The 20,703-nt window shown below is 37.2% G+C and overlaps 1 protein-coding gene across 11 annotated transcripts in view; it reads right to left on the reverse strand.

Annotated features, from left to right (window-relative positions):
* The window catches only part of PAX2 (paired box 2), a 74,029-nt gene that overhangs the window by 19,029 nt on the left and 34,297 nt on the right, over positions 1-20,703 (reverse strand). For 9 of the 11 annotated variants that reach the window (XM_063433961.1, XM_063433959.1, XM_063433954.1 and 6 more), the window contains one exon: positions 2,481-2,656. In XM_063433961.1, the coding sequence (XP_063290031.1) occupies positions 2,481-2,656 (176 nt within the window). Of the gene's footprint in view, positions 1-2,113; positions 2,189-2,480; positions 2,657-20,703 lie in introns of all 11 variants that reach the window. The other 2 variants (XM_063433957.1, XM_063433951.1) reach the window with 1 other exon arrangement.

The raw sequence follows: 20,703 nt of genomic DNA on the forward strand, positions 1-20,703 counted from the left end.
GTAACACCAGTACGTAACTAGTACTACTATTTAAGATGTGTGCGGTCCCTAGTTGATGTTTCGATATATACATTTAAGCTGCACTGAAGTGATACAGCAGGACAATGGTTTTCTAAAGAACTTGTCTGCCACTGGTTACATGAATGCCACCACAAAGGTCCTAGTTAACTCCACACATCTCTACAATGTGGAAAGAAGAATGCATGGTCATTTACGACATAACGAACTAATATCAGGAGCTGGTTGTTTAGGCTCCTTAATAAATCTATACAACCTTAAACTACAATTTCTCACACTTAAGCTTCTTATTTCCTGACAGTAAAAAGTTGCTGAGATAACCTTTAAAATAATTACTAACAATGCATTGGAAAGCCCTTTTTTGAAATGGAAATTTAGTTTTAAGCTTTGCGGCAATGGATTGACTTTGTTTTTTTACACTGTATCAACTGTATAGGTAGAAAACATCTTTAACCCCTTAAGGACCAACCTTCTGGAATAAAAGGGAATCATGACATGTCACACATGTCATGTGTCCTTAAGGGGTTAATGAAAAGACAAAACCCACAAAGATAACATAGCACATAGGGTGCTGATGGAAAGATCACCTTTTTAAATCTCAAACCTTTGATTTTATTTTTTGGGGGATTATGTGCTTCATTACATACAAAAGAATGGACCCTCCCTTCCAACACCCAGTGTCTTTTTTTTTTCTCCCTTTCCTTGTGCAGTGGTGTATGAAATTGGGGAGTGGGCCAGACCACATGGTTAACAGAAGGGTGGGAGGGAAAGAGTCATTGAATCTGAATGGGTGTCTTGTCCAAAACAATCCCGTAATTGCCTTTTTATTATGGTTTTTCTCAGGAGCAGACCTTACTCTCTGCAGCTGTCTGTTCAGAAGGATAATACACAGGGCAACGGAAAAAAAAGGGGAAAAAGTCTCTCTGATTAATATTACATTAAATTAAAACTGATTTTCTGCTCTTTCAAGCCCCATTTTGTTTTTCATTCCACGCCCGCGCCCCCCCCACCTCTAAGCCTGGACGCCTTAGACTAGTCATTTCCAATTCCTTTTTGTATTGATCTTCCTGTTGAAATCAGTTTCGTAATTAGCTGCAAATTAGGCCTTCTGCTGGGGGTGAAGCTGCCCCCTGATTTATCACTGGAGTAATTCGCTGTGATCGGAGAGAAATTAAAATGAACTCAATTAGGCTTTAGATTTGCTTTATGGGCCCTGCTTTAAGTTTCAGGGGTAAAAAAAATGACTGTGCTGGCGTTTAATAGTCTAATGAAAGTAAATAAGGGTTATCCATTGTAATAAACTCTGGGACTGTGGGAGAAGAAAAATTCTCTTCTTTCAGGCAAACCTTCTCTTCATTTAATGTTTTATAGTTTGGGGCAGTTTCAAAAGAATTTCTTTTTAATTTCATTTTTATAAAGACAAACAACCTTTAAGATAAGACTAGAAAAAAAATAATGTTCCTTAGGAGGCAAAGCTCTATAACTATGCTGCATGTTTCAAGGTATTCTTTGTGTTCTCTTGTTTTTTTGTGTGTGTGTGTGCCTAACACTGCTACCAGAGGTTATTTTATAAAATAATTTTACCTATCGAGCGGTTTATTTATTACACAGTGCATTCTGTTGATTTGACAACTTACATAAAAAAAAAAAAAAAAAAGAATTTAGGCTAATACAGGGGGGGGGGGAAATCTCAAAATTGAATGAGAATGGAGATTTTTTTTCTAAAAACTTTTTCTAACTCGGCAATTTTGAAAAAAATTGTGCATTCAGTTCCTGTTTAGTGAATACGCATCTGTTAATAATGTAAGTGTGCTATACATGCACATACTGTATCCAAAGTATTTTCTAAACTTGTCCACACATTAACCAAACTGTTCATATTACTATTGGAATATAATTTGTAATTCATTAAATCCCTAAATCCTGAATTCTTGGGGGTGGGGGTGAAGTTTGGTTTTGGTTTTAAAAGACAGAAAATAAGGGTCCCAAATCGTGTTCAATTGGACCAATATACAACTGAAATGAATTAATAGTGAGTCAGTGGAGATTTAATTGCTTGCCACTTTAATGAAAAATTGTCTGGAATGAGTTATACCTTCATGTCCGTTCTTTGGAAAATGGGGGAATGGATTTTTTCATGTTTTCCACTCAGACTCCGGTTTATGATACACTGGAATAGGAATGGATGGGAAATAAATAAACAACCTATGGTAAGTTATGCAAAATCTGATTGAACCCACTTTCCCCTTTTTTATTTTATAATACATTTCGTCTATGTAGTTAGAATGACATGAACCGTGATTGGCCCCTACAAAATAATGCAACTGCATAAAGGTAACTTTTAAAAATAAAAATATATATATATATATTTATTTTCAGCTTATTAAGGGAGTCAGTTGAAACACTTTCACACACTACTTTTTCTGTGTTTAACAATGTTTCACCTGGTTGCTTTCTCTCACCTGTTCTGATTTGATATGTTCTGCTGCCTGGAAGACGTCGGGATAAGAGGGCCGCTCAAAGACTCGATCTAATGCTTCCAGCTGTTGCTGGGTGAAGTTGTCAGCACGTAGATGCTTCCGTAAACTTTCCACACTGCTCTGGGAGTCTCCATTAGGGCCAGAACCATCAGATCCATCTACATCACACACCAAAACCAGATTGCAACTATGAGATCAACATTCTTTCTCATTCCCATTCTGCTATTAAGAGCACTTAAACTATTAAGAACAATTAAATTAAAAATATATATATTAATGATGGAAGAGCATCAGTAGGGTCCAACACTAACCAAGTGATTTTCATGAACTATGACAATGATTAAGAGCCTACAGTGCCCTTTGGCGCAATCAAATTCCTAGGTAGCTATCTACCGTTATTTAAAAAAAAAAAACTTGAAGAAGAGAAAAGGGGTCTTCAGCAGTAGACACGTCAGATTGTTTGAACATTCCTAGCATTAAGCAAATATAGAATAAACACCTGCTTAGTGCTTAGCTTGTTTAGAGACTTATCAGGGGTAATAACAATGAGAACTGTCAAGAATTTAAAGTGAATTCAACATGAATTTCAATTTTAAAACCAAAGTAGTTGAACTGGAAGAATACCTGTCTTCGAGACTTTTTCCATGGTTATTTTGATCTTAAATTTGAAATTAGTTTAGAATTCACTTTGAATCCCTGACAATTTTTTAAGTCTCGCTAGGAGCATGATTTTGATTGCACCATTGACACTGAATTGAATCCACCTCTGTCATCATTCTATTTAATAAAATCAGTTGTTGAGTGTGGAATTGCTTGTTGCTTTTTCTATGAATTGATTAGCTACGTGTAATGCATTAAAAGCAAAAAATGCTAAATATGCTTTTAAAATGAGGTCGTCAAAACTTGGCAATATTAATCAGGTCACACAAATTTCAGTAGTTCCTATATCTTTTAAACTCAATATTTGTATTATTTACTGGCATTTATAGGCTGTCAGAGAGAAAACAATTTCACACAAGAAGAAATGGTTTATGAACAGTGTAGGAATCATTAATACACACCCTGCCTTAGAGTGTATCCAACATCTGGCTCACAAGTTGTGTATTTGGCTAGTTGAACATGACATTATATATATAGGAATTATAGCTCAAATGCTAAAATTTGGCAAAGTCTAAAATAAATACTAAACAATGCTCCACTGGTCCAGTCCCCCAGTAAATTCTCACTGTGGATTCTAAAGGACAAAACTGCTGTATCAGACTTGTTACATCACATCTGTTTGAGCGCTCTCTGCCCCTAGATGTTACATATTATTCTTATATCATTACATATAACGTTGGGTCCAAAATTTGTGATCAACTAATTAAATATCCCAATATCATTCATTACTGAAGCACACGAATCCAAATGAGATCTCAATATGATATTGCTAACTTCAGAAGGGCTTAGATTTCATCATCATTCAGATTTTCATACGTTGTATTAAAGAGATTTGAGTGTTTAAATCTCATCTAATACACAAGAATTCTTTGTGCCTTTTGTAGTGGGATTAATGTTTAGAGATTATATTAAGACCAGTAAATCTTGTTTTTTTTTCCTTTGCTGGTGATTGCGGGATATGATATAATCAATATTACATTATATAACATGGAATAGTATCCTTCATAAGCTAATGTGAAATATCAGCTATTGATCAGCGTAATTCCGAACATTGCTCTCGATCCTGTAACAAAGCTTGCTGTTCTCTACAGATAAATACAGGCTTTCTGTTTGTTATGTTCTATCAAGATACAGAAAATAAAGATTTTGTGAATGTAACCAAACAATTAGACCAATCTAGTATTCTACCCTCTCGAATGCATTGTCTTCCCAATAATATCTTAGTACTTTGCTAGGCAGAACAAGAGATTTTCACTGGTTTTCAAGTGCCTTGTCTGGCATAGATTAACCAACTCTATAGTACTTGTTTCATTAGCCTTATAAGAATGAACGGTTGCGCTGAACCTCGGACCCTGAGTATAGAACAAGGACACGAGTGCACTAACAACTTAGGCTAACAATTTTGATGGTATATTCATTCTATTTACGCTCACACCAGTTTTCCATATAACAGTAGTAGGCAACCTTTGGCATCTTATATGTTGTGGACTACATCTCCCATAATGCTCTCACAACCAAAATGCTGGCAAAGCATCAGGGGAGATGTAGTACACAATCTACTGCCCTATGCTTCCATCTCTGATGTACCCAGTCTATTTTGTGTTTCTAGTGTGACTGCAGCCTGTATAATATTTTATTAAACATATCATAAAGATTGCGTTAATGTTGGGTTTTGACTGCATTGATTGTGTGCAATTAACTGCAAACCTTTGCAACCCTATGGGTGCTGTTGGTCCCCTTCATTTTTCTGCCTGGACTCCTTCTTTTAGATTGTATTTACTCTGCAGCTGATGTGATTCATAAAAGCCTTGTTTGAACTGAGATCTGGCCACTTAAGCCACAGATTCCAGTAGCATCCTTTTCTGATTGCAATTTGTATTTGCAATGCAGATTATAGCTTTGACCTTTAGATCATTGCTGTATCTTTATCCCATATCCCTTCATATTATATTCACAAAAAGCTTTACGTACTATTAGTATGTTCCGCACATCTGTAGTATATCATGTATTAGCGTTATATAGTATGGTAAGAATTCTATCAAAGGACACAGCAAATTATTTCACTAGGAATTTCTTTGTAATGATCCCTTGATTGTCAGTAATGCAACCTAATGTATAACCTTCATATATCTACATTGTTACCCTTGTAAAAAAATATAATCACCTTCTTATCTACACCATATCTTCTATAAGGTTAAATGCTATCACTCTGCTCAAAGTCAGGATCATCCTTAACATGCACCAGTTTTACTACAATTTTAAAAAAAAGATCAACCTCTTTAATGCCATGATCCAATAAACAGAGATCTGAGCTTGTGTATACGTGTGCCTCGATTATTCCGTAAGAGACATCTCCCCCCTCCTTCATTTATGCAGGGGGCCTTTCAGATCTCGACAAATCTGTCAGTCTAAATTTGCGAGAGATTATAGCACTCCCTCTCTTGCACAGGGAGCGATGATATATGATATGTGCTAGCCCTATTGATTGCCTGATCCGGTGGCAGAGGGCCGGCGAAATGAACTTGAAATGAACATCATGCCTCAACTCATTGTGCGTATAATACACTACTTAATCCCACATTTTTCAGCCGCTATGGAATTCAATTGATCAATCATGTTTCACTGATAGTACTGTTTTAGGGGTTATTGCTTCTGTGTACGCCAATCTGTTATTTATTTATTTTTTGCAAAAGCAGGTCCTGGTGATTGGAACCCGGTTAAAAAAGGCGGCACATAAAATGCTATCCGTGAGAAAAGTAAGCGCAGCAGGAAAACAGAAAAACAAGGTAATTAACCTTGTGGAAGTAGGACATGCATTGCATTGCTTATATACAATTTTATTTTTGGTCTCTAGTTACAGAATCAGTAAGGCCAGATACATACATTTAAATATGTGTCCAAAATTCCACAGTTCTGTTCCTAAGTTCCAAGCCACATTCTCGGTGTTAGCACCCTTTCTGGGAAGACTTGATTAGTTTACAATGTTCTATGCTGAGAATTCTTTATATTTGGTATGGACCCTGTTAATGTATGGCTCTGTCTTAAGGATCAGCAATATTTAACAGAATCGGTAGTGTATGCACTTTTTGCAAACCAAGACAAAATACTATCACCTTATTGTAAAAACCAGTGAGGACCCTGCATTGCTACTATATACACCTATATGTTTTCCCACTTTTTTGTGAGCATTGTTACTGCATATTGCGTTTTATACAGTGTAATGTTCCCCATAATCACAACTTGTGAGCTGTCAGCACCGAAACCTACATAACCACATCCTGCAGTTTGTATATAAACAAGATCATTCAGGGTGAATTGTTACTTAAAATTGGTATAATGATTCCATTGTTAACGCTTGAATTCCTTGCTCACTCACAAAAAGTACTTAGAGGGAACACTATACACCTCATAAACAAAAAGAACAAAGCATGTGACGTATTTATGCCATATGACTGCAAAAATGTATACTCGGTGCTTATGTTTTCATTTTTTTACATAAAAAATATAAACTATATATTATGTGACTCTATACCTTTAACATGCGGCCTATAACTCCACGTTATAAGTCTACTAAAGGTTAGAAGCACTGTTTTTTACCAGACAAAAGTCTTATTTTTAATTAAAAATCTAAATTTAACATTGTACATTGTTCTATTACTAGGTGTAGTATTTGGCACTTCAATCCCCTCCTCGCGGCCGCTATCGCCACCACCTCGCACTTCCTAATTCCCATTGAAACCTGACGGTGTCAGGCATCTTTCCTGGACACCCCCTTGGGGGCCTTTCATAGCGTTGGCAGTTGTTGCAGTTTCAAACTCAATTGTTCTCGTCGGTACTGAGGCAAATGGAGTCATTAATTACCTTCTATCAGCTGGGCTGAGTTCAGAAGGCGATCAATAACCCAGCGTTTGTCATTCACAGCGGCAAGCGAGCGAGCAGGAGAACAGCTAAACCAATACACGCACAGAGCACAACAACATCATATAATCATAATACTAGTCATCAATACTGTAGCAGTGTTTTTCTTCACAGAGATAATTCATTCCTTCAAAAACAGAAAATGACTTTCCCTTTCTCAGGCTGCACAGAGGGGAAAGATGTAGGAAGCTTTGGGTTGTGAAATCTGACATTAACTATCATTCTTTGTGTCCCAGATACAAGTCAGTGCCTCAACGCTATACAGGGAGGGTGCCGTGTGGCAATAAATGTTTTCATTAATGCTTTACTGTCATTAAATTAATTTATCGTAAACCCTGTGGTGGGAAATTGCTTAAAATCAGAGTGGTGCTAAGAACGGGGAGCAAACTTGTTGTGGGATGTACAGTCACCCTACTTGTGGTGTTCTGAGAGCAGAGCCCTTTTATGTCCCAAACATGTACCGTTGGTGTCATCAATTAGCGAATATGCCAAAGCAAAAAGCATTTCTTCAAAAACAACATTTACTTCTCAAACTAAATTGGTTTTGAAGCAACAAAACAAGGGATAAGAAACCATAACCGTAATAAGGCTTTAACAATAATCATAAATGCTAGGCCTCATCTCCCCATGCTACAGACTGTCACGGTTTGATGTTGACACCATTCAAAAATAAGAGAAAGAGTATTTTACCGAAAGAAAATGAGAAAACTTTGCGACTATGACAGTGTTAGCCATACTTTTAGAAATGTACACACTGCTAGCCCATTGTATACGAATAACTTAAATACTTTATATTTACTAGTCAGATGTCAGGTCAAAACTTCTTCACTAGCTTAAAGACCTATATAGACACGTGGATCATTGACCACAGGAGGGTAATGCATTTGTACAAATCTTTAGAACATGACCACAAATGAACCCAACATATCCCAACCAAGATTCACATCTTGGGCCTCACTTAGCATGAAATGTTTAATCCACTCATATACCTTTCACATTGGAACCAAAATGTGGCTAAAACCAACACAGACATACTATATTATCCCACATATTGCTGCTTAAACATCTTCAGTTCTTCGTGATGTTGGGCAGTGCAGGAAAAATTCTGCCCTGCTGCACACATAATTCATATGCTGCAGAAGGGAACTCTGTTAATTACAGTGGGATACCAGAATTACAAATTTTATAGCAGTGGAACTTTGAAAATCCACAAAATGTGAACAGACAGTAAAAATATGCTTAAGTGACTATGTTTAAATCTGAATATCTCTGTAATAAGAGACCTTAAGTATTAAGTATCCATAAACTAATGACAGTCAATGTATGTTTAACAACCCTGGCAGTATGTTTAATGTGTATCAGTTTAGCTCGGAATATATAAGAGTAATATTTTTATTTATTTTTTAAATCTCTGTATAATGAAAAAACTAACCATGATAACATAGAAGCAGGCTTCACATTTTCACATATAATTAGACCAAGCCAAGAATTTTCAAAATAATAAAAGGGAACCAGGATGACTAATAAAACGGAACCAGGATGCCTATGTGATGACACACGCACAAACATTAAAATAACTCTATAGTGATCGGGCAATGAGGCAGACTAGAGAACACCAAGCCTTGCACTAAATGAGCAGCGAAACTTAATAAGTTATGCATGAAGACAAATTGTATGCAATCACCTAGGTAGCTGTGCAAACAAGGTGAAGCATCACCGGCTGCAAGGTAGAAACACAGAAACAGGAAAATTCCTTAAAAGTAATTTATTGACAGTGTTTAATTAAACTATCATACCGATAAAATTATATAAAATAAAATAAAATGTAAAAAAACATTCAAAAGTGATTTTTTTTTTTAAGGTCACAAAAAAATATTACAAATATTTTCCTAGAAGGAGTACCATATTGTCTCCTTCAAGAACAAGGTTCAGACTTGCTGAACCGTGACATCTATATGCATGAACACACGATGCTCCAGCATTTGAACTTTTGCTTTTCTCTGTATCTGGGTGGTTAGTTATAAACTCATTAAATTAGAGTCAATAACAGGGTCTACATGTTCCCAGCACATTACTTGACATGACTTGATCTTTATGTTTTTCACCATTATAAATGCCACATTAGCACATAGCTCTGACCATGTGTATACCAACGGATTAAATGACTTTAGTGGGAATAGTTGACCGTTAGATCCATTCTATTGCCAAGACTAAAAATCTGTGTTGTGTCCTACAGACTACGTGAGAACCAGGAAAAGTTGTTTAAAATCCACGCTCTCATCAGAAAATCCAAGCAGTAATTGACCCGTATATATATATATATATATATATATAACTTTTTTCATAGCATCCCAATTCGCAATAATTATACAAGGAGGACAGAATCATCAGAAAGACGTGGTTGCACGAGTACAACCAAGGTTATTTTTCCCATATGTATTTATTTGGGGCTCATAAAGCACCCCTTCAAGGTTCATATGGAACCTTCCAAAATCTGTGTGATTTTTTTTATTTTTAGCTTAGATTGAACCCAGAAGATTAATGGGAGTTGCAAGGAATTATGGGATCAGTAAAGGTATGGTAAATAGCCACGTTCAATGCTGTCAGTTAATAAAGTGCTTGGTAAAGCAAAGAAGAAAATAAAAAAAAAGCTAACACAGAGGTTTGTGACCCTCGAGGTTGAGTGACTATGCACCTTTAGGCCTGTACACCGTGAAACACAAGTAAACCTGAAAACAGCTCACAAGCCAATCTCAAATGCCAGCTTTGTTAGCTGGAAGGACAGAAGGAAGCAAAAAATGACATGGCAAACAGCTCTAACTATGCTTGTTTAGAGAAACTGCTTGCATTTATGAAGTCTTTGGTGCGGAAAGCAGGGTTGCAAATGACTGCATCAGGAGCGACAGTAGGGGCCATTAATTTCCTGTTATGTTTTCCTGTGTTGGGGGCTTTATTAATTTAATTTTACACTGTCGAACAACAGCGAGAGCTGACACTGCCACACTTCCATTTTTTTTTCCTTTTTCATCAGTTCATTTTGCTTGTTTGACACAAACAGCAATAGCGTTATGCCCAGTAGATACAAAAGTACTTTTTTTTATCTAATGAAGCCTCTGTTCACCACCATCGGAACCTTTACAGTAACTGACCAATTGAGAAGCCATTCTATTGTTTGCCTCTCAGTTTAGATCTAATACTTAGATCAGTGGTAGTGAAGAATATGACTTAAAGTAAAAAACTGTGCACAAGTCACGCAAAGAGTTGCACGCCAGAAAATGGAGCAAACTGCAGGGAACAAAGCATCAAATGTTCATCTGACCTCGGTGGCAACCAAAAAGCTCATGATTAAGTACTAACAAAGTTTTACAAGTCACTGAGTGACCATTCGAAGTGCATATCAAATTAGCAGTGTTAAGTAAGTTAAATTGAAAATTGTCAGAACTGTAAGATTCACATCCATAGCTATGGCTGGACCACCATGTTAAAGCTACCTGCAATACTGCATTTTTATTGCCTTCAAAGACACACAGTGAAAAGAGCATGCCAATCTGTGTACCCTGCGACACAGATCTCTATTTTCCTACTCACTCAAGGGACAGAGCAATCAGTCACTCGAGGCACTAGGGCAGCAGTAGGCAACCTCCAGCACTCCAGATGTTGTGGACTTCATCTCCCATAATGCTTTGCCTACTCCTGCACGAAGGTTGCCTACTCCTGCACTAAGGTGTGATTTCATAATTCAGACCCTTCAGTAATTCATAGTTGGGATGAGAAAGGGAGTATGGAAAGATAAATATGTGGCATTGTTTTTTTCTGTACTTTCAGGGTGAACAACAATGGTTTGAGGCCCTAAGAACAATTACACCATCCAGATGCTAAGAACACAGGTTGCTAATATAAAAATTACATAACCCTCCCATACCTCTCAAGAGTCCCAGATTTTTCTGGACTTTCATAATGTTGAGCTCCGATCTTGCCATTCCAGGTCTGTTACTTGGTGTCCCACAGTTCTCACTGTTCACATTGTGCTTTGGGCACAAGGACCAGGCGCAGAGAAATTCATCAGCACTCTGTGCATATTTTTCCTTGTGTGAGGCTGGCCTGGAAGGCTGTCAGTCAGCCAGGAATGCACTCATGTCAGGATGACCCATCCTTCTTTGGCTGCCCACTCCCTTTCCAGGTGGGACTACACATTTTAGCAATGCACATAGCCCTACTGGCATGCCCCATAGGATGGACCCAATTTCATGCCTTCCAATATTGGTATACACAAGGGGTGCCCAAAAAGGTAGATTGCCAGATGTTTTAGAACTGCAACTCCCATGATGCATTGCATGCTTTTAAAATGCCTTTAGAATGACAAACCATCATGCAATCTGTAGTTTTCAAACATCTGGGGATCTACCTTTTGGCCACCCCTGGTATACACTCTATATGCAATGCATGCCACTACACAGAAATCAGCGTGTGCATTGTGAATTCCCAGGGTTTCTCAACAAGTATGGCAGTGGGCTATCAATACGATTGGCAGATCAATAATTGCAGTTTATCTTTGATTAGTGCATCGCTCTTCTAAAAACATTTAAAGGCATTACATCAAATGAACATATATAAAATATAATGTTTGTAATATACCTCTTGATTGTAAGCTTGTTTGAGCAGGCTCCTCATCTACCTATCGTTCACGTATCATTTTTGTATTTTGTAATTGTCTCATTTATTGTTAAATTTCCCCCTCTTTCATAATACTGTGAAGCGCTGCGGAATAAGTTGGCGCTATATAAATAACAGTCATAATAATAATAATACCTACTTTAAAAAGTCATACATTCACTGTTAACAAATAACTAATAAACTAATCTGGTTGTGTAATTTTGTAGGAGACTAAAGTCACAGAGGAATCTACTTTCAAAAAACAAACAAGTATTTCAATCACTTGGCTATTCCTTCTGTCTGTTGGCTGTCATCTCTGAACACACACATAGATGAAAACTCAAAATTCATAATTGGTTACCTCTAAATTTCTTTTCTGTACTTGATGTCAGAATGGAATGTTGCAGCATTAACAGCCTCCCATATCATAACTTTACATTTCTCTGCAGTGCTGACAGAGGTCTGATAGAACAAATCTAATTGCCAATCTCCCGTCTCCCTATGGATACCTACCATAAAACATTAATTCACATACAGGCAACTCTGTGTTTTGTTTTTTAATGCACAAAAAGGCAATAGGAATTATGCCAGTATAATCTTGTGTATTACAATATATGCATAACTTTTTGCCGCATTTTTACACTCTGTAAGCATGCTTTATGTAATGCTAAGGAGATGAATAAATTCCATCATGAGCAAATAATTGAAGTAGGCCCAAAGTTGTTTTTTTTAAATCATGCCTATGGCTTAATCCAGGGGTAAGCAAACTTCGGCACTCCAGATGTTTTGGACTATATCTCCCATAATGCTTTTACAGCCGTAATACTGGCAATGCACCATGGGTGCCGAAGGTGTCAAACTGTTCCCGCGGCCTAATCTATACTTGCAATATTATTTACAAACCTTAATGCTATATTTATAAGCAGCATAACATCTACTACCAGTCTGACTTTGGGTATATATGTATATATTTTTATTTTATTTTATTTTATTATTTTTTTGCTAGGTAGTTCAGAGTGACCTATAGGCTAATTGGTAACTTGATTAAATCATGAGATACATTTTGACACATTGTGGGATTTTTTTTGTTTTTGTTTTTTCTCAATAATTTATCCCCCATTATTCCTGGATTCTTTACTCGCATGATAAGAGAATGTTATGTTTTCCTAGTTTTGATGTTGCCTCTCCTAAACCTTTAAGGAAATAACTCCTTATACACTGATACTGGCTGCAGGTTGAATACAAGAATGGAAAACTACAGACAGGTTCTGCCTCTCCTGTGATGTTCTCTTAAAGAGGGAACTCGAGCCACAGTCAGTCTACGTCTCTGAAAAGGTTGGGATTTCTGAGGCTGCCTTCCAGTGCTGTCAAGGTCACCAGGATCAGGTTCATCGAACGGTCAGAGCGGTTTGTGTTACTGGCACCGCCTGCTGATTCCTTTGGTGATTTTTATCCATCTTTTACAGTGTGTGGGATGGGAAGATAACTCACCTAAGTCAGAGGGATCTCAAAACTTTTGCAGCATATTCAGGAATGTGGGAGGGTCTCAGTGTCCCCCCCCCCCCCCCCCCTGAATTCTCCCTCCTTCTCTCAGCTAAATCACAGGTGACTTTTTATTACAAGTAATATTAAGACAATACAACCCTTTCTGTGTGCCCTTTTCGGTAAGCAACAACAAGGCCTCTAAGACGTTTGTAAGAATTCCAGTGATCTGAGCTTTTTCAACACAGTTACAGCAATGATTTAACTCACTATGTTTTTCTTCTTTTTTTTTCGCAGTTAACATGAACTGTTGGGTTCTTAGGAGCACAAAGAGTCCAAATAAGTAGTCCTTGCAGTGGAGGGATAATAATTTTGGGCTTTGATGAGTGATATGTCTGTGATGCCTGCAATCTTGGGAACTGGAGAGATTTCCTTTTGGTAAGTGAGACTCTTGTCTTAATGACTAGGACTTGACAAGGCCAAAGGAAACTTTCAGATCCCAAGGGTTCTGTTTACAAAGCTCCTGAAAAGTTGCATCTAGACCATTAAAGTTTTATCAAGTGTTAATCAAGTATCTGATGCACATCTCGAGCCACAAATCAAATAACAATGCTATTTTTAAAGCTTAGAAAATAGCGCTACTGTGAGCAGACTCTGATAAGCTCATAACAAAGGCATCGCTTTTGATACATGCTATACTCATTTGAAGGTCACTACCCAGAATCCTTGTTCGCTGTGTAAGCAAGTGCTGTTATCCACTCAAAACTGCAGTAAAAGTAATTCCAAATATACAAATATAACAAAAAACAAACATATACCTTTTCACTGTTTCACTGCTGAAAAAAGGCACAAACAAAGGCGCTTTAAAAAAACAACATAATTTTAGTGCAAAAGCTTTATGTAATATCACTGTTTCTTACTTAATTCAACAAAAATTTCAGAATACAGTAAGAGATCTTTAAACTCCTTATGGGTGCATGATGTGATCATATTTGAGTTAAAACCCAAACGTATTTAGTAAAATTAAAGTTGGCACATTATGGTAGTTACTCTTAGCAGGGACCTTTGTTAGGTAAGACCCTTCTGGGGGTGTGAGCCTCTGTGTAGGCACTTACTGCAAATGGAATAGCTGCACATTTTACAGGTTAAGCTCCTAATCAGATGGTACCCAAAACTGACCTGCTTGCTAAATAATGTATTGGATACTCTGGCTGGCATTCACATGGCAGCCATATCCTTGCCAGTTTTAGCTACCTAAGGTCAATATTAAGAAAAATCAAAGTTCAGTGAAAAAAAAACACATAAAACACCTCTACACCTTGTTTTTTTAAAGCCATTCCTTACTCCTAACTCATTTAAGTCTCTCACAAGCTGTAGAGAAGAGGCTTGGCCATTAGAATTTATGATTTCAAGATAAAGAGGTGTTCTAGCCATTTCATCTAGAAAAGTACATAGAGCGTATCCTGTTCAAATGATATAATATCCTATGCAAATACAATACACACAGATTGTATGTATTGTACGTATTGTGTAAAATGTCTAATAACACATAACACAACATCACTAGTGTTCAACGTTTTAACACCATGGTCTGGCAATGTTACTTCATTGTTAATGTTCATACTATGAAATCGTCCCCTTAAAGGGTATTGTCTAAGCATGATACTTTGTTCTTGAGAGGACTATAATGAAACTTTCAAGTGTCAACACAATTAACCTGTTGAGTATCTGTTTGTCAATGGAGACGCAGCAAAGTATGATAATACACTACACCTCCATACACAATGATGGAGCACTTTGAGTTCATATTAATTAGATACAGGGTGTTATTATTTGTAGATGGTCCCCAGCCTACAAAAGAGGCAATAGAAGACTGCCATGCACAGAGCTGTTCAGGTAATTGCTTTATATATCTGGAAGCAGTCGTAGCAATCTCTGCACAGACAGACTTGCAGTAAAGTCAGTTCCTTAAGGCTATTTCCTTTGTCTTTTCAATTGCTTGCACATCCATAAGAGATACAGGGAGAGAACGAGGGAGAGTAAGAGAGGGCGAGAGAGAGAGGGAAAAATGTTAATTTGTGAATTAATAGCTTTTCTCAGCGGAATTGTAAATTCAAATGTCACCTCACAGAACGACACTTTTGCTGGCCTGCTGAAGAAGCACTGACAAGATACCACACTCCCCCCCCTGCCCCCCCAAGAGCTGTATACAATGATGCACACAAAACATCCCATCCCCCATCTACACATAGATTAAAAGCAACAACTACTGAATGTGTGAAATGCTCAGCAATGGAATTTTGCAATTGACAGTACAGTACTTGCAATATAATGGTACGTGGAGGTGATCAAGAATAGATCATAGTTTCTCTATAAATGGCACCTGATATGTTCGGTGTGAGATTCCTCGGATGATGTGGGCAATACTTTATTAGCCTTATTTCAGTACTAATTCAGGTTTGTAGATAACAGCCATAATCTTAGGATTTGCTCAAAATAAAGTTAGGAGTACTTATTAAACTTTAATTACTAACGATAAATGGAAAAAAGTTTTTTTAAAAATAGATTTTGATTTCATTACAGTTTTGTACCCATAATACATAGTATATGATCCCGTGTAAATTAGCAGAACAAATGTAAAATTTTAAGAAAAATTCCACTGTATCCATACTTCTATATACTACATATTATGCATCCAGAGATCATTTTGATGGGTTTGATTTCAAACCAGTATTTTTAGCAGATCAATAAAAGATTTCATTGGAAATCTATCACTAGATCCAACTAATTTATAGAGATTAAGGGATCTGACCTGTCAGGGCCGTGCAATGATACACTTTAATAATTATTAGAAAGTATGACCCCGGCGATTAATTAATTTTGCTCAGATTTTTTTGATACGACTCCTTTCATGTGTCTGTGCATGTGTGCATATGTTAATATCTGTATAGGAGAAAACAAGGGTTTGGCTGCACTCACCTAAACATACTTAAATGGGGTGCTGCTGGGTAGCCAATAAGTACAGTAAAAATACAAATCCAGCGCACTCACTTATCTACTAAACAGTTATTTTAGTGCTGAACAATTTTGTTAGTTTTATTAAAAACACCTAATCTAGGCAAAAATAATGGGGGTTTAGTTACATTATATGATCATACATTGCATAAGCCTGCCACAACGCCAAAGTACCCCTTTGTTAATATCTGTACACATACCCCTCAAATGTGAACGCTCATTGTTTTCCATCATGGATAAGCAGGAATGAAAGAGGTTCCCGGATGGAAATTAAATATGCAATTTTCTCTCACCTTGTCAAGAGCTTCCCCTGGGCTGTGCCTGGCCTAAATATCTCCCATTTGTGCCCTCCCTGCCTTGTTCTGCCCTCCCACCTCTTTTTCATTCTTTCCAGAAAATTACCTTCAAAATTGATTTCCACTTTTACAAACAAATATAATAGGAACATGAAAAGAAGGACTAAGGTTGCAATGAATTAATGCTGTCACATGCCAGGCCTGTCTGGATTTTTATTAATACTTCACCTGCTAGGATTCTTTTTTGTTAACATTTTAATCCATCACCCACCTCTATGGCCTTCTACATCCATTAACAACTAAACCTATCCAGTACCATATTGTCTACAGGATAAAAACAGCCGCTATCCTACGTGCAGTCATGGTCCGTACAAACTATGTACTCTGTCTATTTATCCATTCATCCATCCAATTAACGATCTATCTGGAAATTTGGAAGTGAATTCATTAGGAACTACCTCACCAATCTCGCCAATATTTTTATTTCTTTAATATAATACTTATTTCAAGTCAAATATTGTCAAGTAAATCATTGTATATCAAATTTTTGCTGTTACTTTAAAATCGTATTATTATTATTATTATTAACCATAGATGAAGATGTACATGTGCAGGCTTCCCAACCATACCGATTTTGGCAGAACAGTCTCGATTTTAGGGTCCTGTTCGGCTGTCCTGGGATTGTTCCCTGCAGGCCAGCTTTTGGGAACACCAGGGAACAGTCTCCAAAAAGAGTAGCGCAAAAATATCAATAGACACACTCGCACTACGCACATAGACCTGTTAGAGAGAACTGATTCAGCACTGTCCACCCTCAGTGGGTTATCCTGGATGACATATCGGCATCTGGAAATGCATTCATGCCAGGCTTACATGCCAGTTCTTCAGGCGGACCCACCTTTGAGAGGCACCAGTGATGCAAATCATGTCACTGACCGTCCCCCTTTTAACCCACCCATCAGTGGCCCGATTCACAGGACACCAATGTTGGGTAGGTATGCTTGTGGGTTTGTCAAGAGAGAGGTCAACATGCCTATTTATGGAAAAATAGTGGGAAGATTGCTGAGAAATAAAAAATACTTTTGGTTTCTCAATGATAAACACGAGAACCATTGCAAGGGCAGAACATCCTCACCATCTTTGTGCATCTAATCATTTAACTGCTTGAAGCAATATTTAGATTCCAAAGAACACATAATAATTCAAAAGAACAGGGAATAGTAAAAGAGCTTTTTAAAATTTTTATGACCATCTCGTATTCCTTTTGCTGTAAAGGGTTAAAAGAAAATGTCCTGAATAAGTAGAAACACAGAAGACAAAAATGAAGGTTTTCAGTCAGAAAAATAAGGGTTGCGTCCGTGCCAGAGAGACAGAAGGACAGCAGGAATGCCAGAGGACAGACAGCTGCTGCAAATGCCACAGACATAAATACTGAGGGATAAACATTTAGACATATGAGGGTAAGTGTGTGCTAAATTGCGTGTAAATAATTGTCCTTTTTTTCCTTCACCACATGGGGCACAGACTTTGTATTACCATAAGAGTATTTCACAGGTTTAGGTGCAATTTGAGTCTTATCCTTACAAAATAAATTGATAGTTCTGTTAATTTAAGACAGGAAAACAGAAATTAAAAAAATATATATTAATTGCAACTGCTGCTAAGGGTTGTAGATTTTCAGTAATGGTGAAGCTAAATTACAAAACGGCTACTGCCATGGAAATACGGTGGAAGGTTCTCCCCAGTTTTTCAACTGTTACTCTTTAGGAATAACCTCAGCTTGTTGTATGGTATCCTGGCAGACTAGCCCTTGTCTCTCTTGCTTAGCTGATTACCATTTAGGCCAACTCACACTTAACAAGGTCATCAACTAAACAGACTTCCTAAACTGCAGAGGCTTAATCATCAGATGCTTGAATGGTTATTCTGGGAACCATATGGCTGGGACACTTTCTTTTACATATCATAATACCTTATTAAAATATTTCTGCTGTTGTGCTTTTTATGCATTCAGTAGGCTGCCAAAACACAGCCATATTTGCTAATGCCAATTAAATAGGAGGTTTTAGGTTCCTATTCTTGCATTTATACCCTTTTTATAGTGTACTAATATTCTAATATTGTATTTTTATTTGTATGTTATGGCAGTTCCTTCTACAGTGTTGTACACAGGAGAATTTTAAAGACAAACTGCACTCGTTTCAGTTTTAGGAGAATCTCTTTATTTCCCTTTTCCTCTGGAAATAACATAACAAAATAAAATATTAGTATGTCAGTTTCTTTAGATGGGGGGACTGATTATTCTTGCACGTTTTACTATAGAGAAATAGATAAAGGCGCATTTTTAAAGACATCTTTTAGCAGCATCATGAAACCTGCTGCTTATTGCAATTGAATATGGAATACCAGAACGGTATGAGGAAACTAAAAAAAAAAAGAAAGAAAGATAAATAATTTCTTGACACTATAAAAGCAAAACTATTCAGGAGCAAGACCTTTATCATGGTGGGAGAGCGCAAACCATTCTTCCAAGCAAAAACAAACATCAGAGTCCTGAGCTGATTGGCCAATGTCCAGAGAATAGATCCCCCAGATGTTGTAAAAACTACAACTCCCATGATGCTTTGCATGCCTTTAGAATGACAAAGAATCATGGAAGATGTAGTTTTAAAAAAATCTGGGGATCTACCTTTTGGGCACCCATGTCCTCTGGTCTACTACACTACATGACCGGCTAGCTGTATAAAATTGTAGTGGCATAATATACTCTCCATGATCAATTCAAAGCAAAAGTATAATAATATTAAACAATAATGCTGTATCAATGGCAGAGCGAAAATAACTTTTGCTTATTTTTGAATATCACCATTTGACTTTTCTACCACTCGTAGGATATGTAGTTTTTCCTATGCAGAAGAAACATCATTATGTGTGAGATGATGACTCTTTAATAGTGAAACCAAGTTTCACACATTGCAAAATATTTCTTGAGAGAAGACACAAGAGGCACACGAGACAAGTGCCAACAAGAAAGAAACAGAGGACGATGCCAGAACAACAAATGATTTGGGGGACAGAAGTGACAACAGAGAGCTGACTCTTTTAAGCTCCAGAGGGAGAAAGACTGTTTATGCCAGACATTGAAAAACAAGAGTGCCAGTATGAACTGCTAAGGTCTAGCCATGGAGGATGAGTTTGGCAAATCCAGACACAATATAAGACGAGCCAAAGTTTTTGGAGTGCTTTGTGCATTTTCAGGTATCTCATTCTGCTGTCTATTCAGCAACCAGCCTTAGGAGACCTAGGTGAATGTGTCTATAATCTGTCGCACAGTGTCACTTTCTGTCCTTAACACATGTACCTAATTAATGTGTCCTGTATGAGGTGAATTAAAATGTTGTCTGATTCGGATTGTGTCTAACTCTGTCCTGTCTATGAGGAGTTATCTCTCAATGCAATGACCCTTCCAAAAAAATTAACAAAACTTGATCCTCCAGGCCTGAATAAAGAGTGAGGTATTAGAAGTAGCCCACTATATATCTAGCTACATGTAACTGGAAATAACTATGAATTCTATGTCCAATCTGCATTGCAAAGGTTAAACTTATGCACACAGCACTGCGATTCAGTATCTCCAAGCTTTTGCAGTGTGTACCCAGTGCACACTGCAAAAAATTTTCATCTATGAAGTATAATGGATGAGTGGACGGATGGATGGATGAGTGGATACATGGGTGGACAGACGGATAGATGGACTAATGGATAGACTGATGTACTGACAGGTAACCGGACAGATGGATAAATGGACGGATAGACAGATAGATAGATCATTTAGAATGAGGATAGCGATGTTGCCTTAAATTATTACGCTTCTTAAGTCTGCTCTAATAATCACGAGTATAAACAAAGCTAACTGTAAACCTTGTGTATAATCAAAATAATTATACATTTGTTACCAGAACACCATTCTCATTTTAAACAGCATCTGCAAATGAAGCTATTTCTGCGTATGATGTGATTAAATGCTGTTTGTTTTAGATATTTCCCTGTGTATGTTTCTGTTTAAAAGTAGAATCCAGGAAAATGTACGATGGAGAATTATCTGGCTGATTTTCCTTAACTCTTTCAATAAACCAGCGGAATAGAACTGTTTAAACGTCTTCTATAAAGCCAGCGTTGTG

The sequence above is a fragment of the Pelobates fuscus genome, chromosome 10 (assembly GCF_036172605.1).
Source record: "Pelobates fuscus isolate aPelFus1 chromosome 10, aPelFus1.pri, whole genome shotgun sequence".
Classification (NCBI taxonomy): Eukaryota; Metazoa; Chordata; class Amphibia; order Anura; family Pelobatidae; genus Pelobates; species Pelobates fuscus.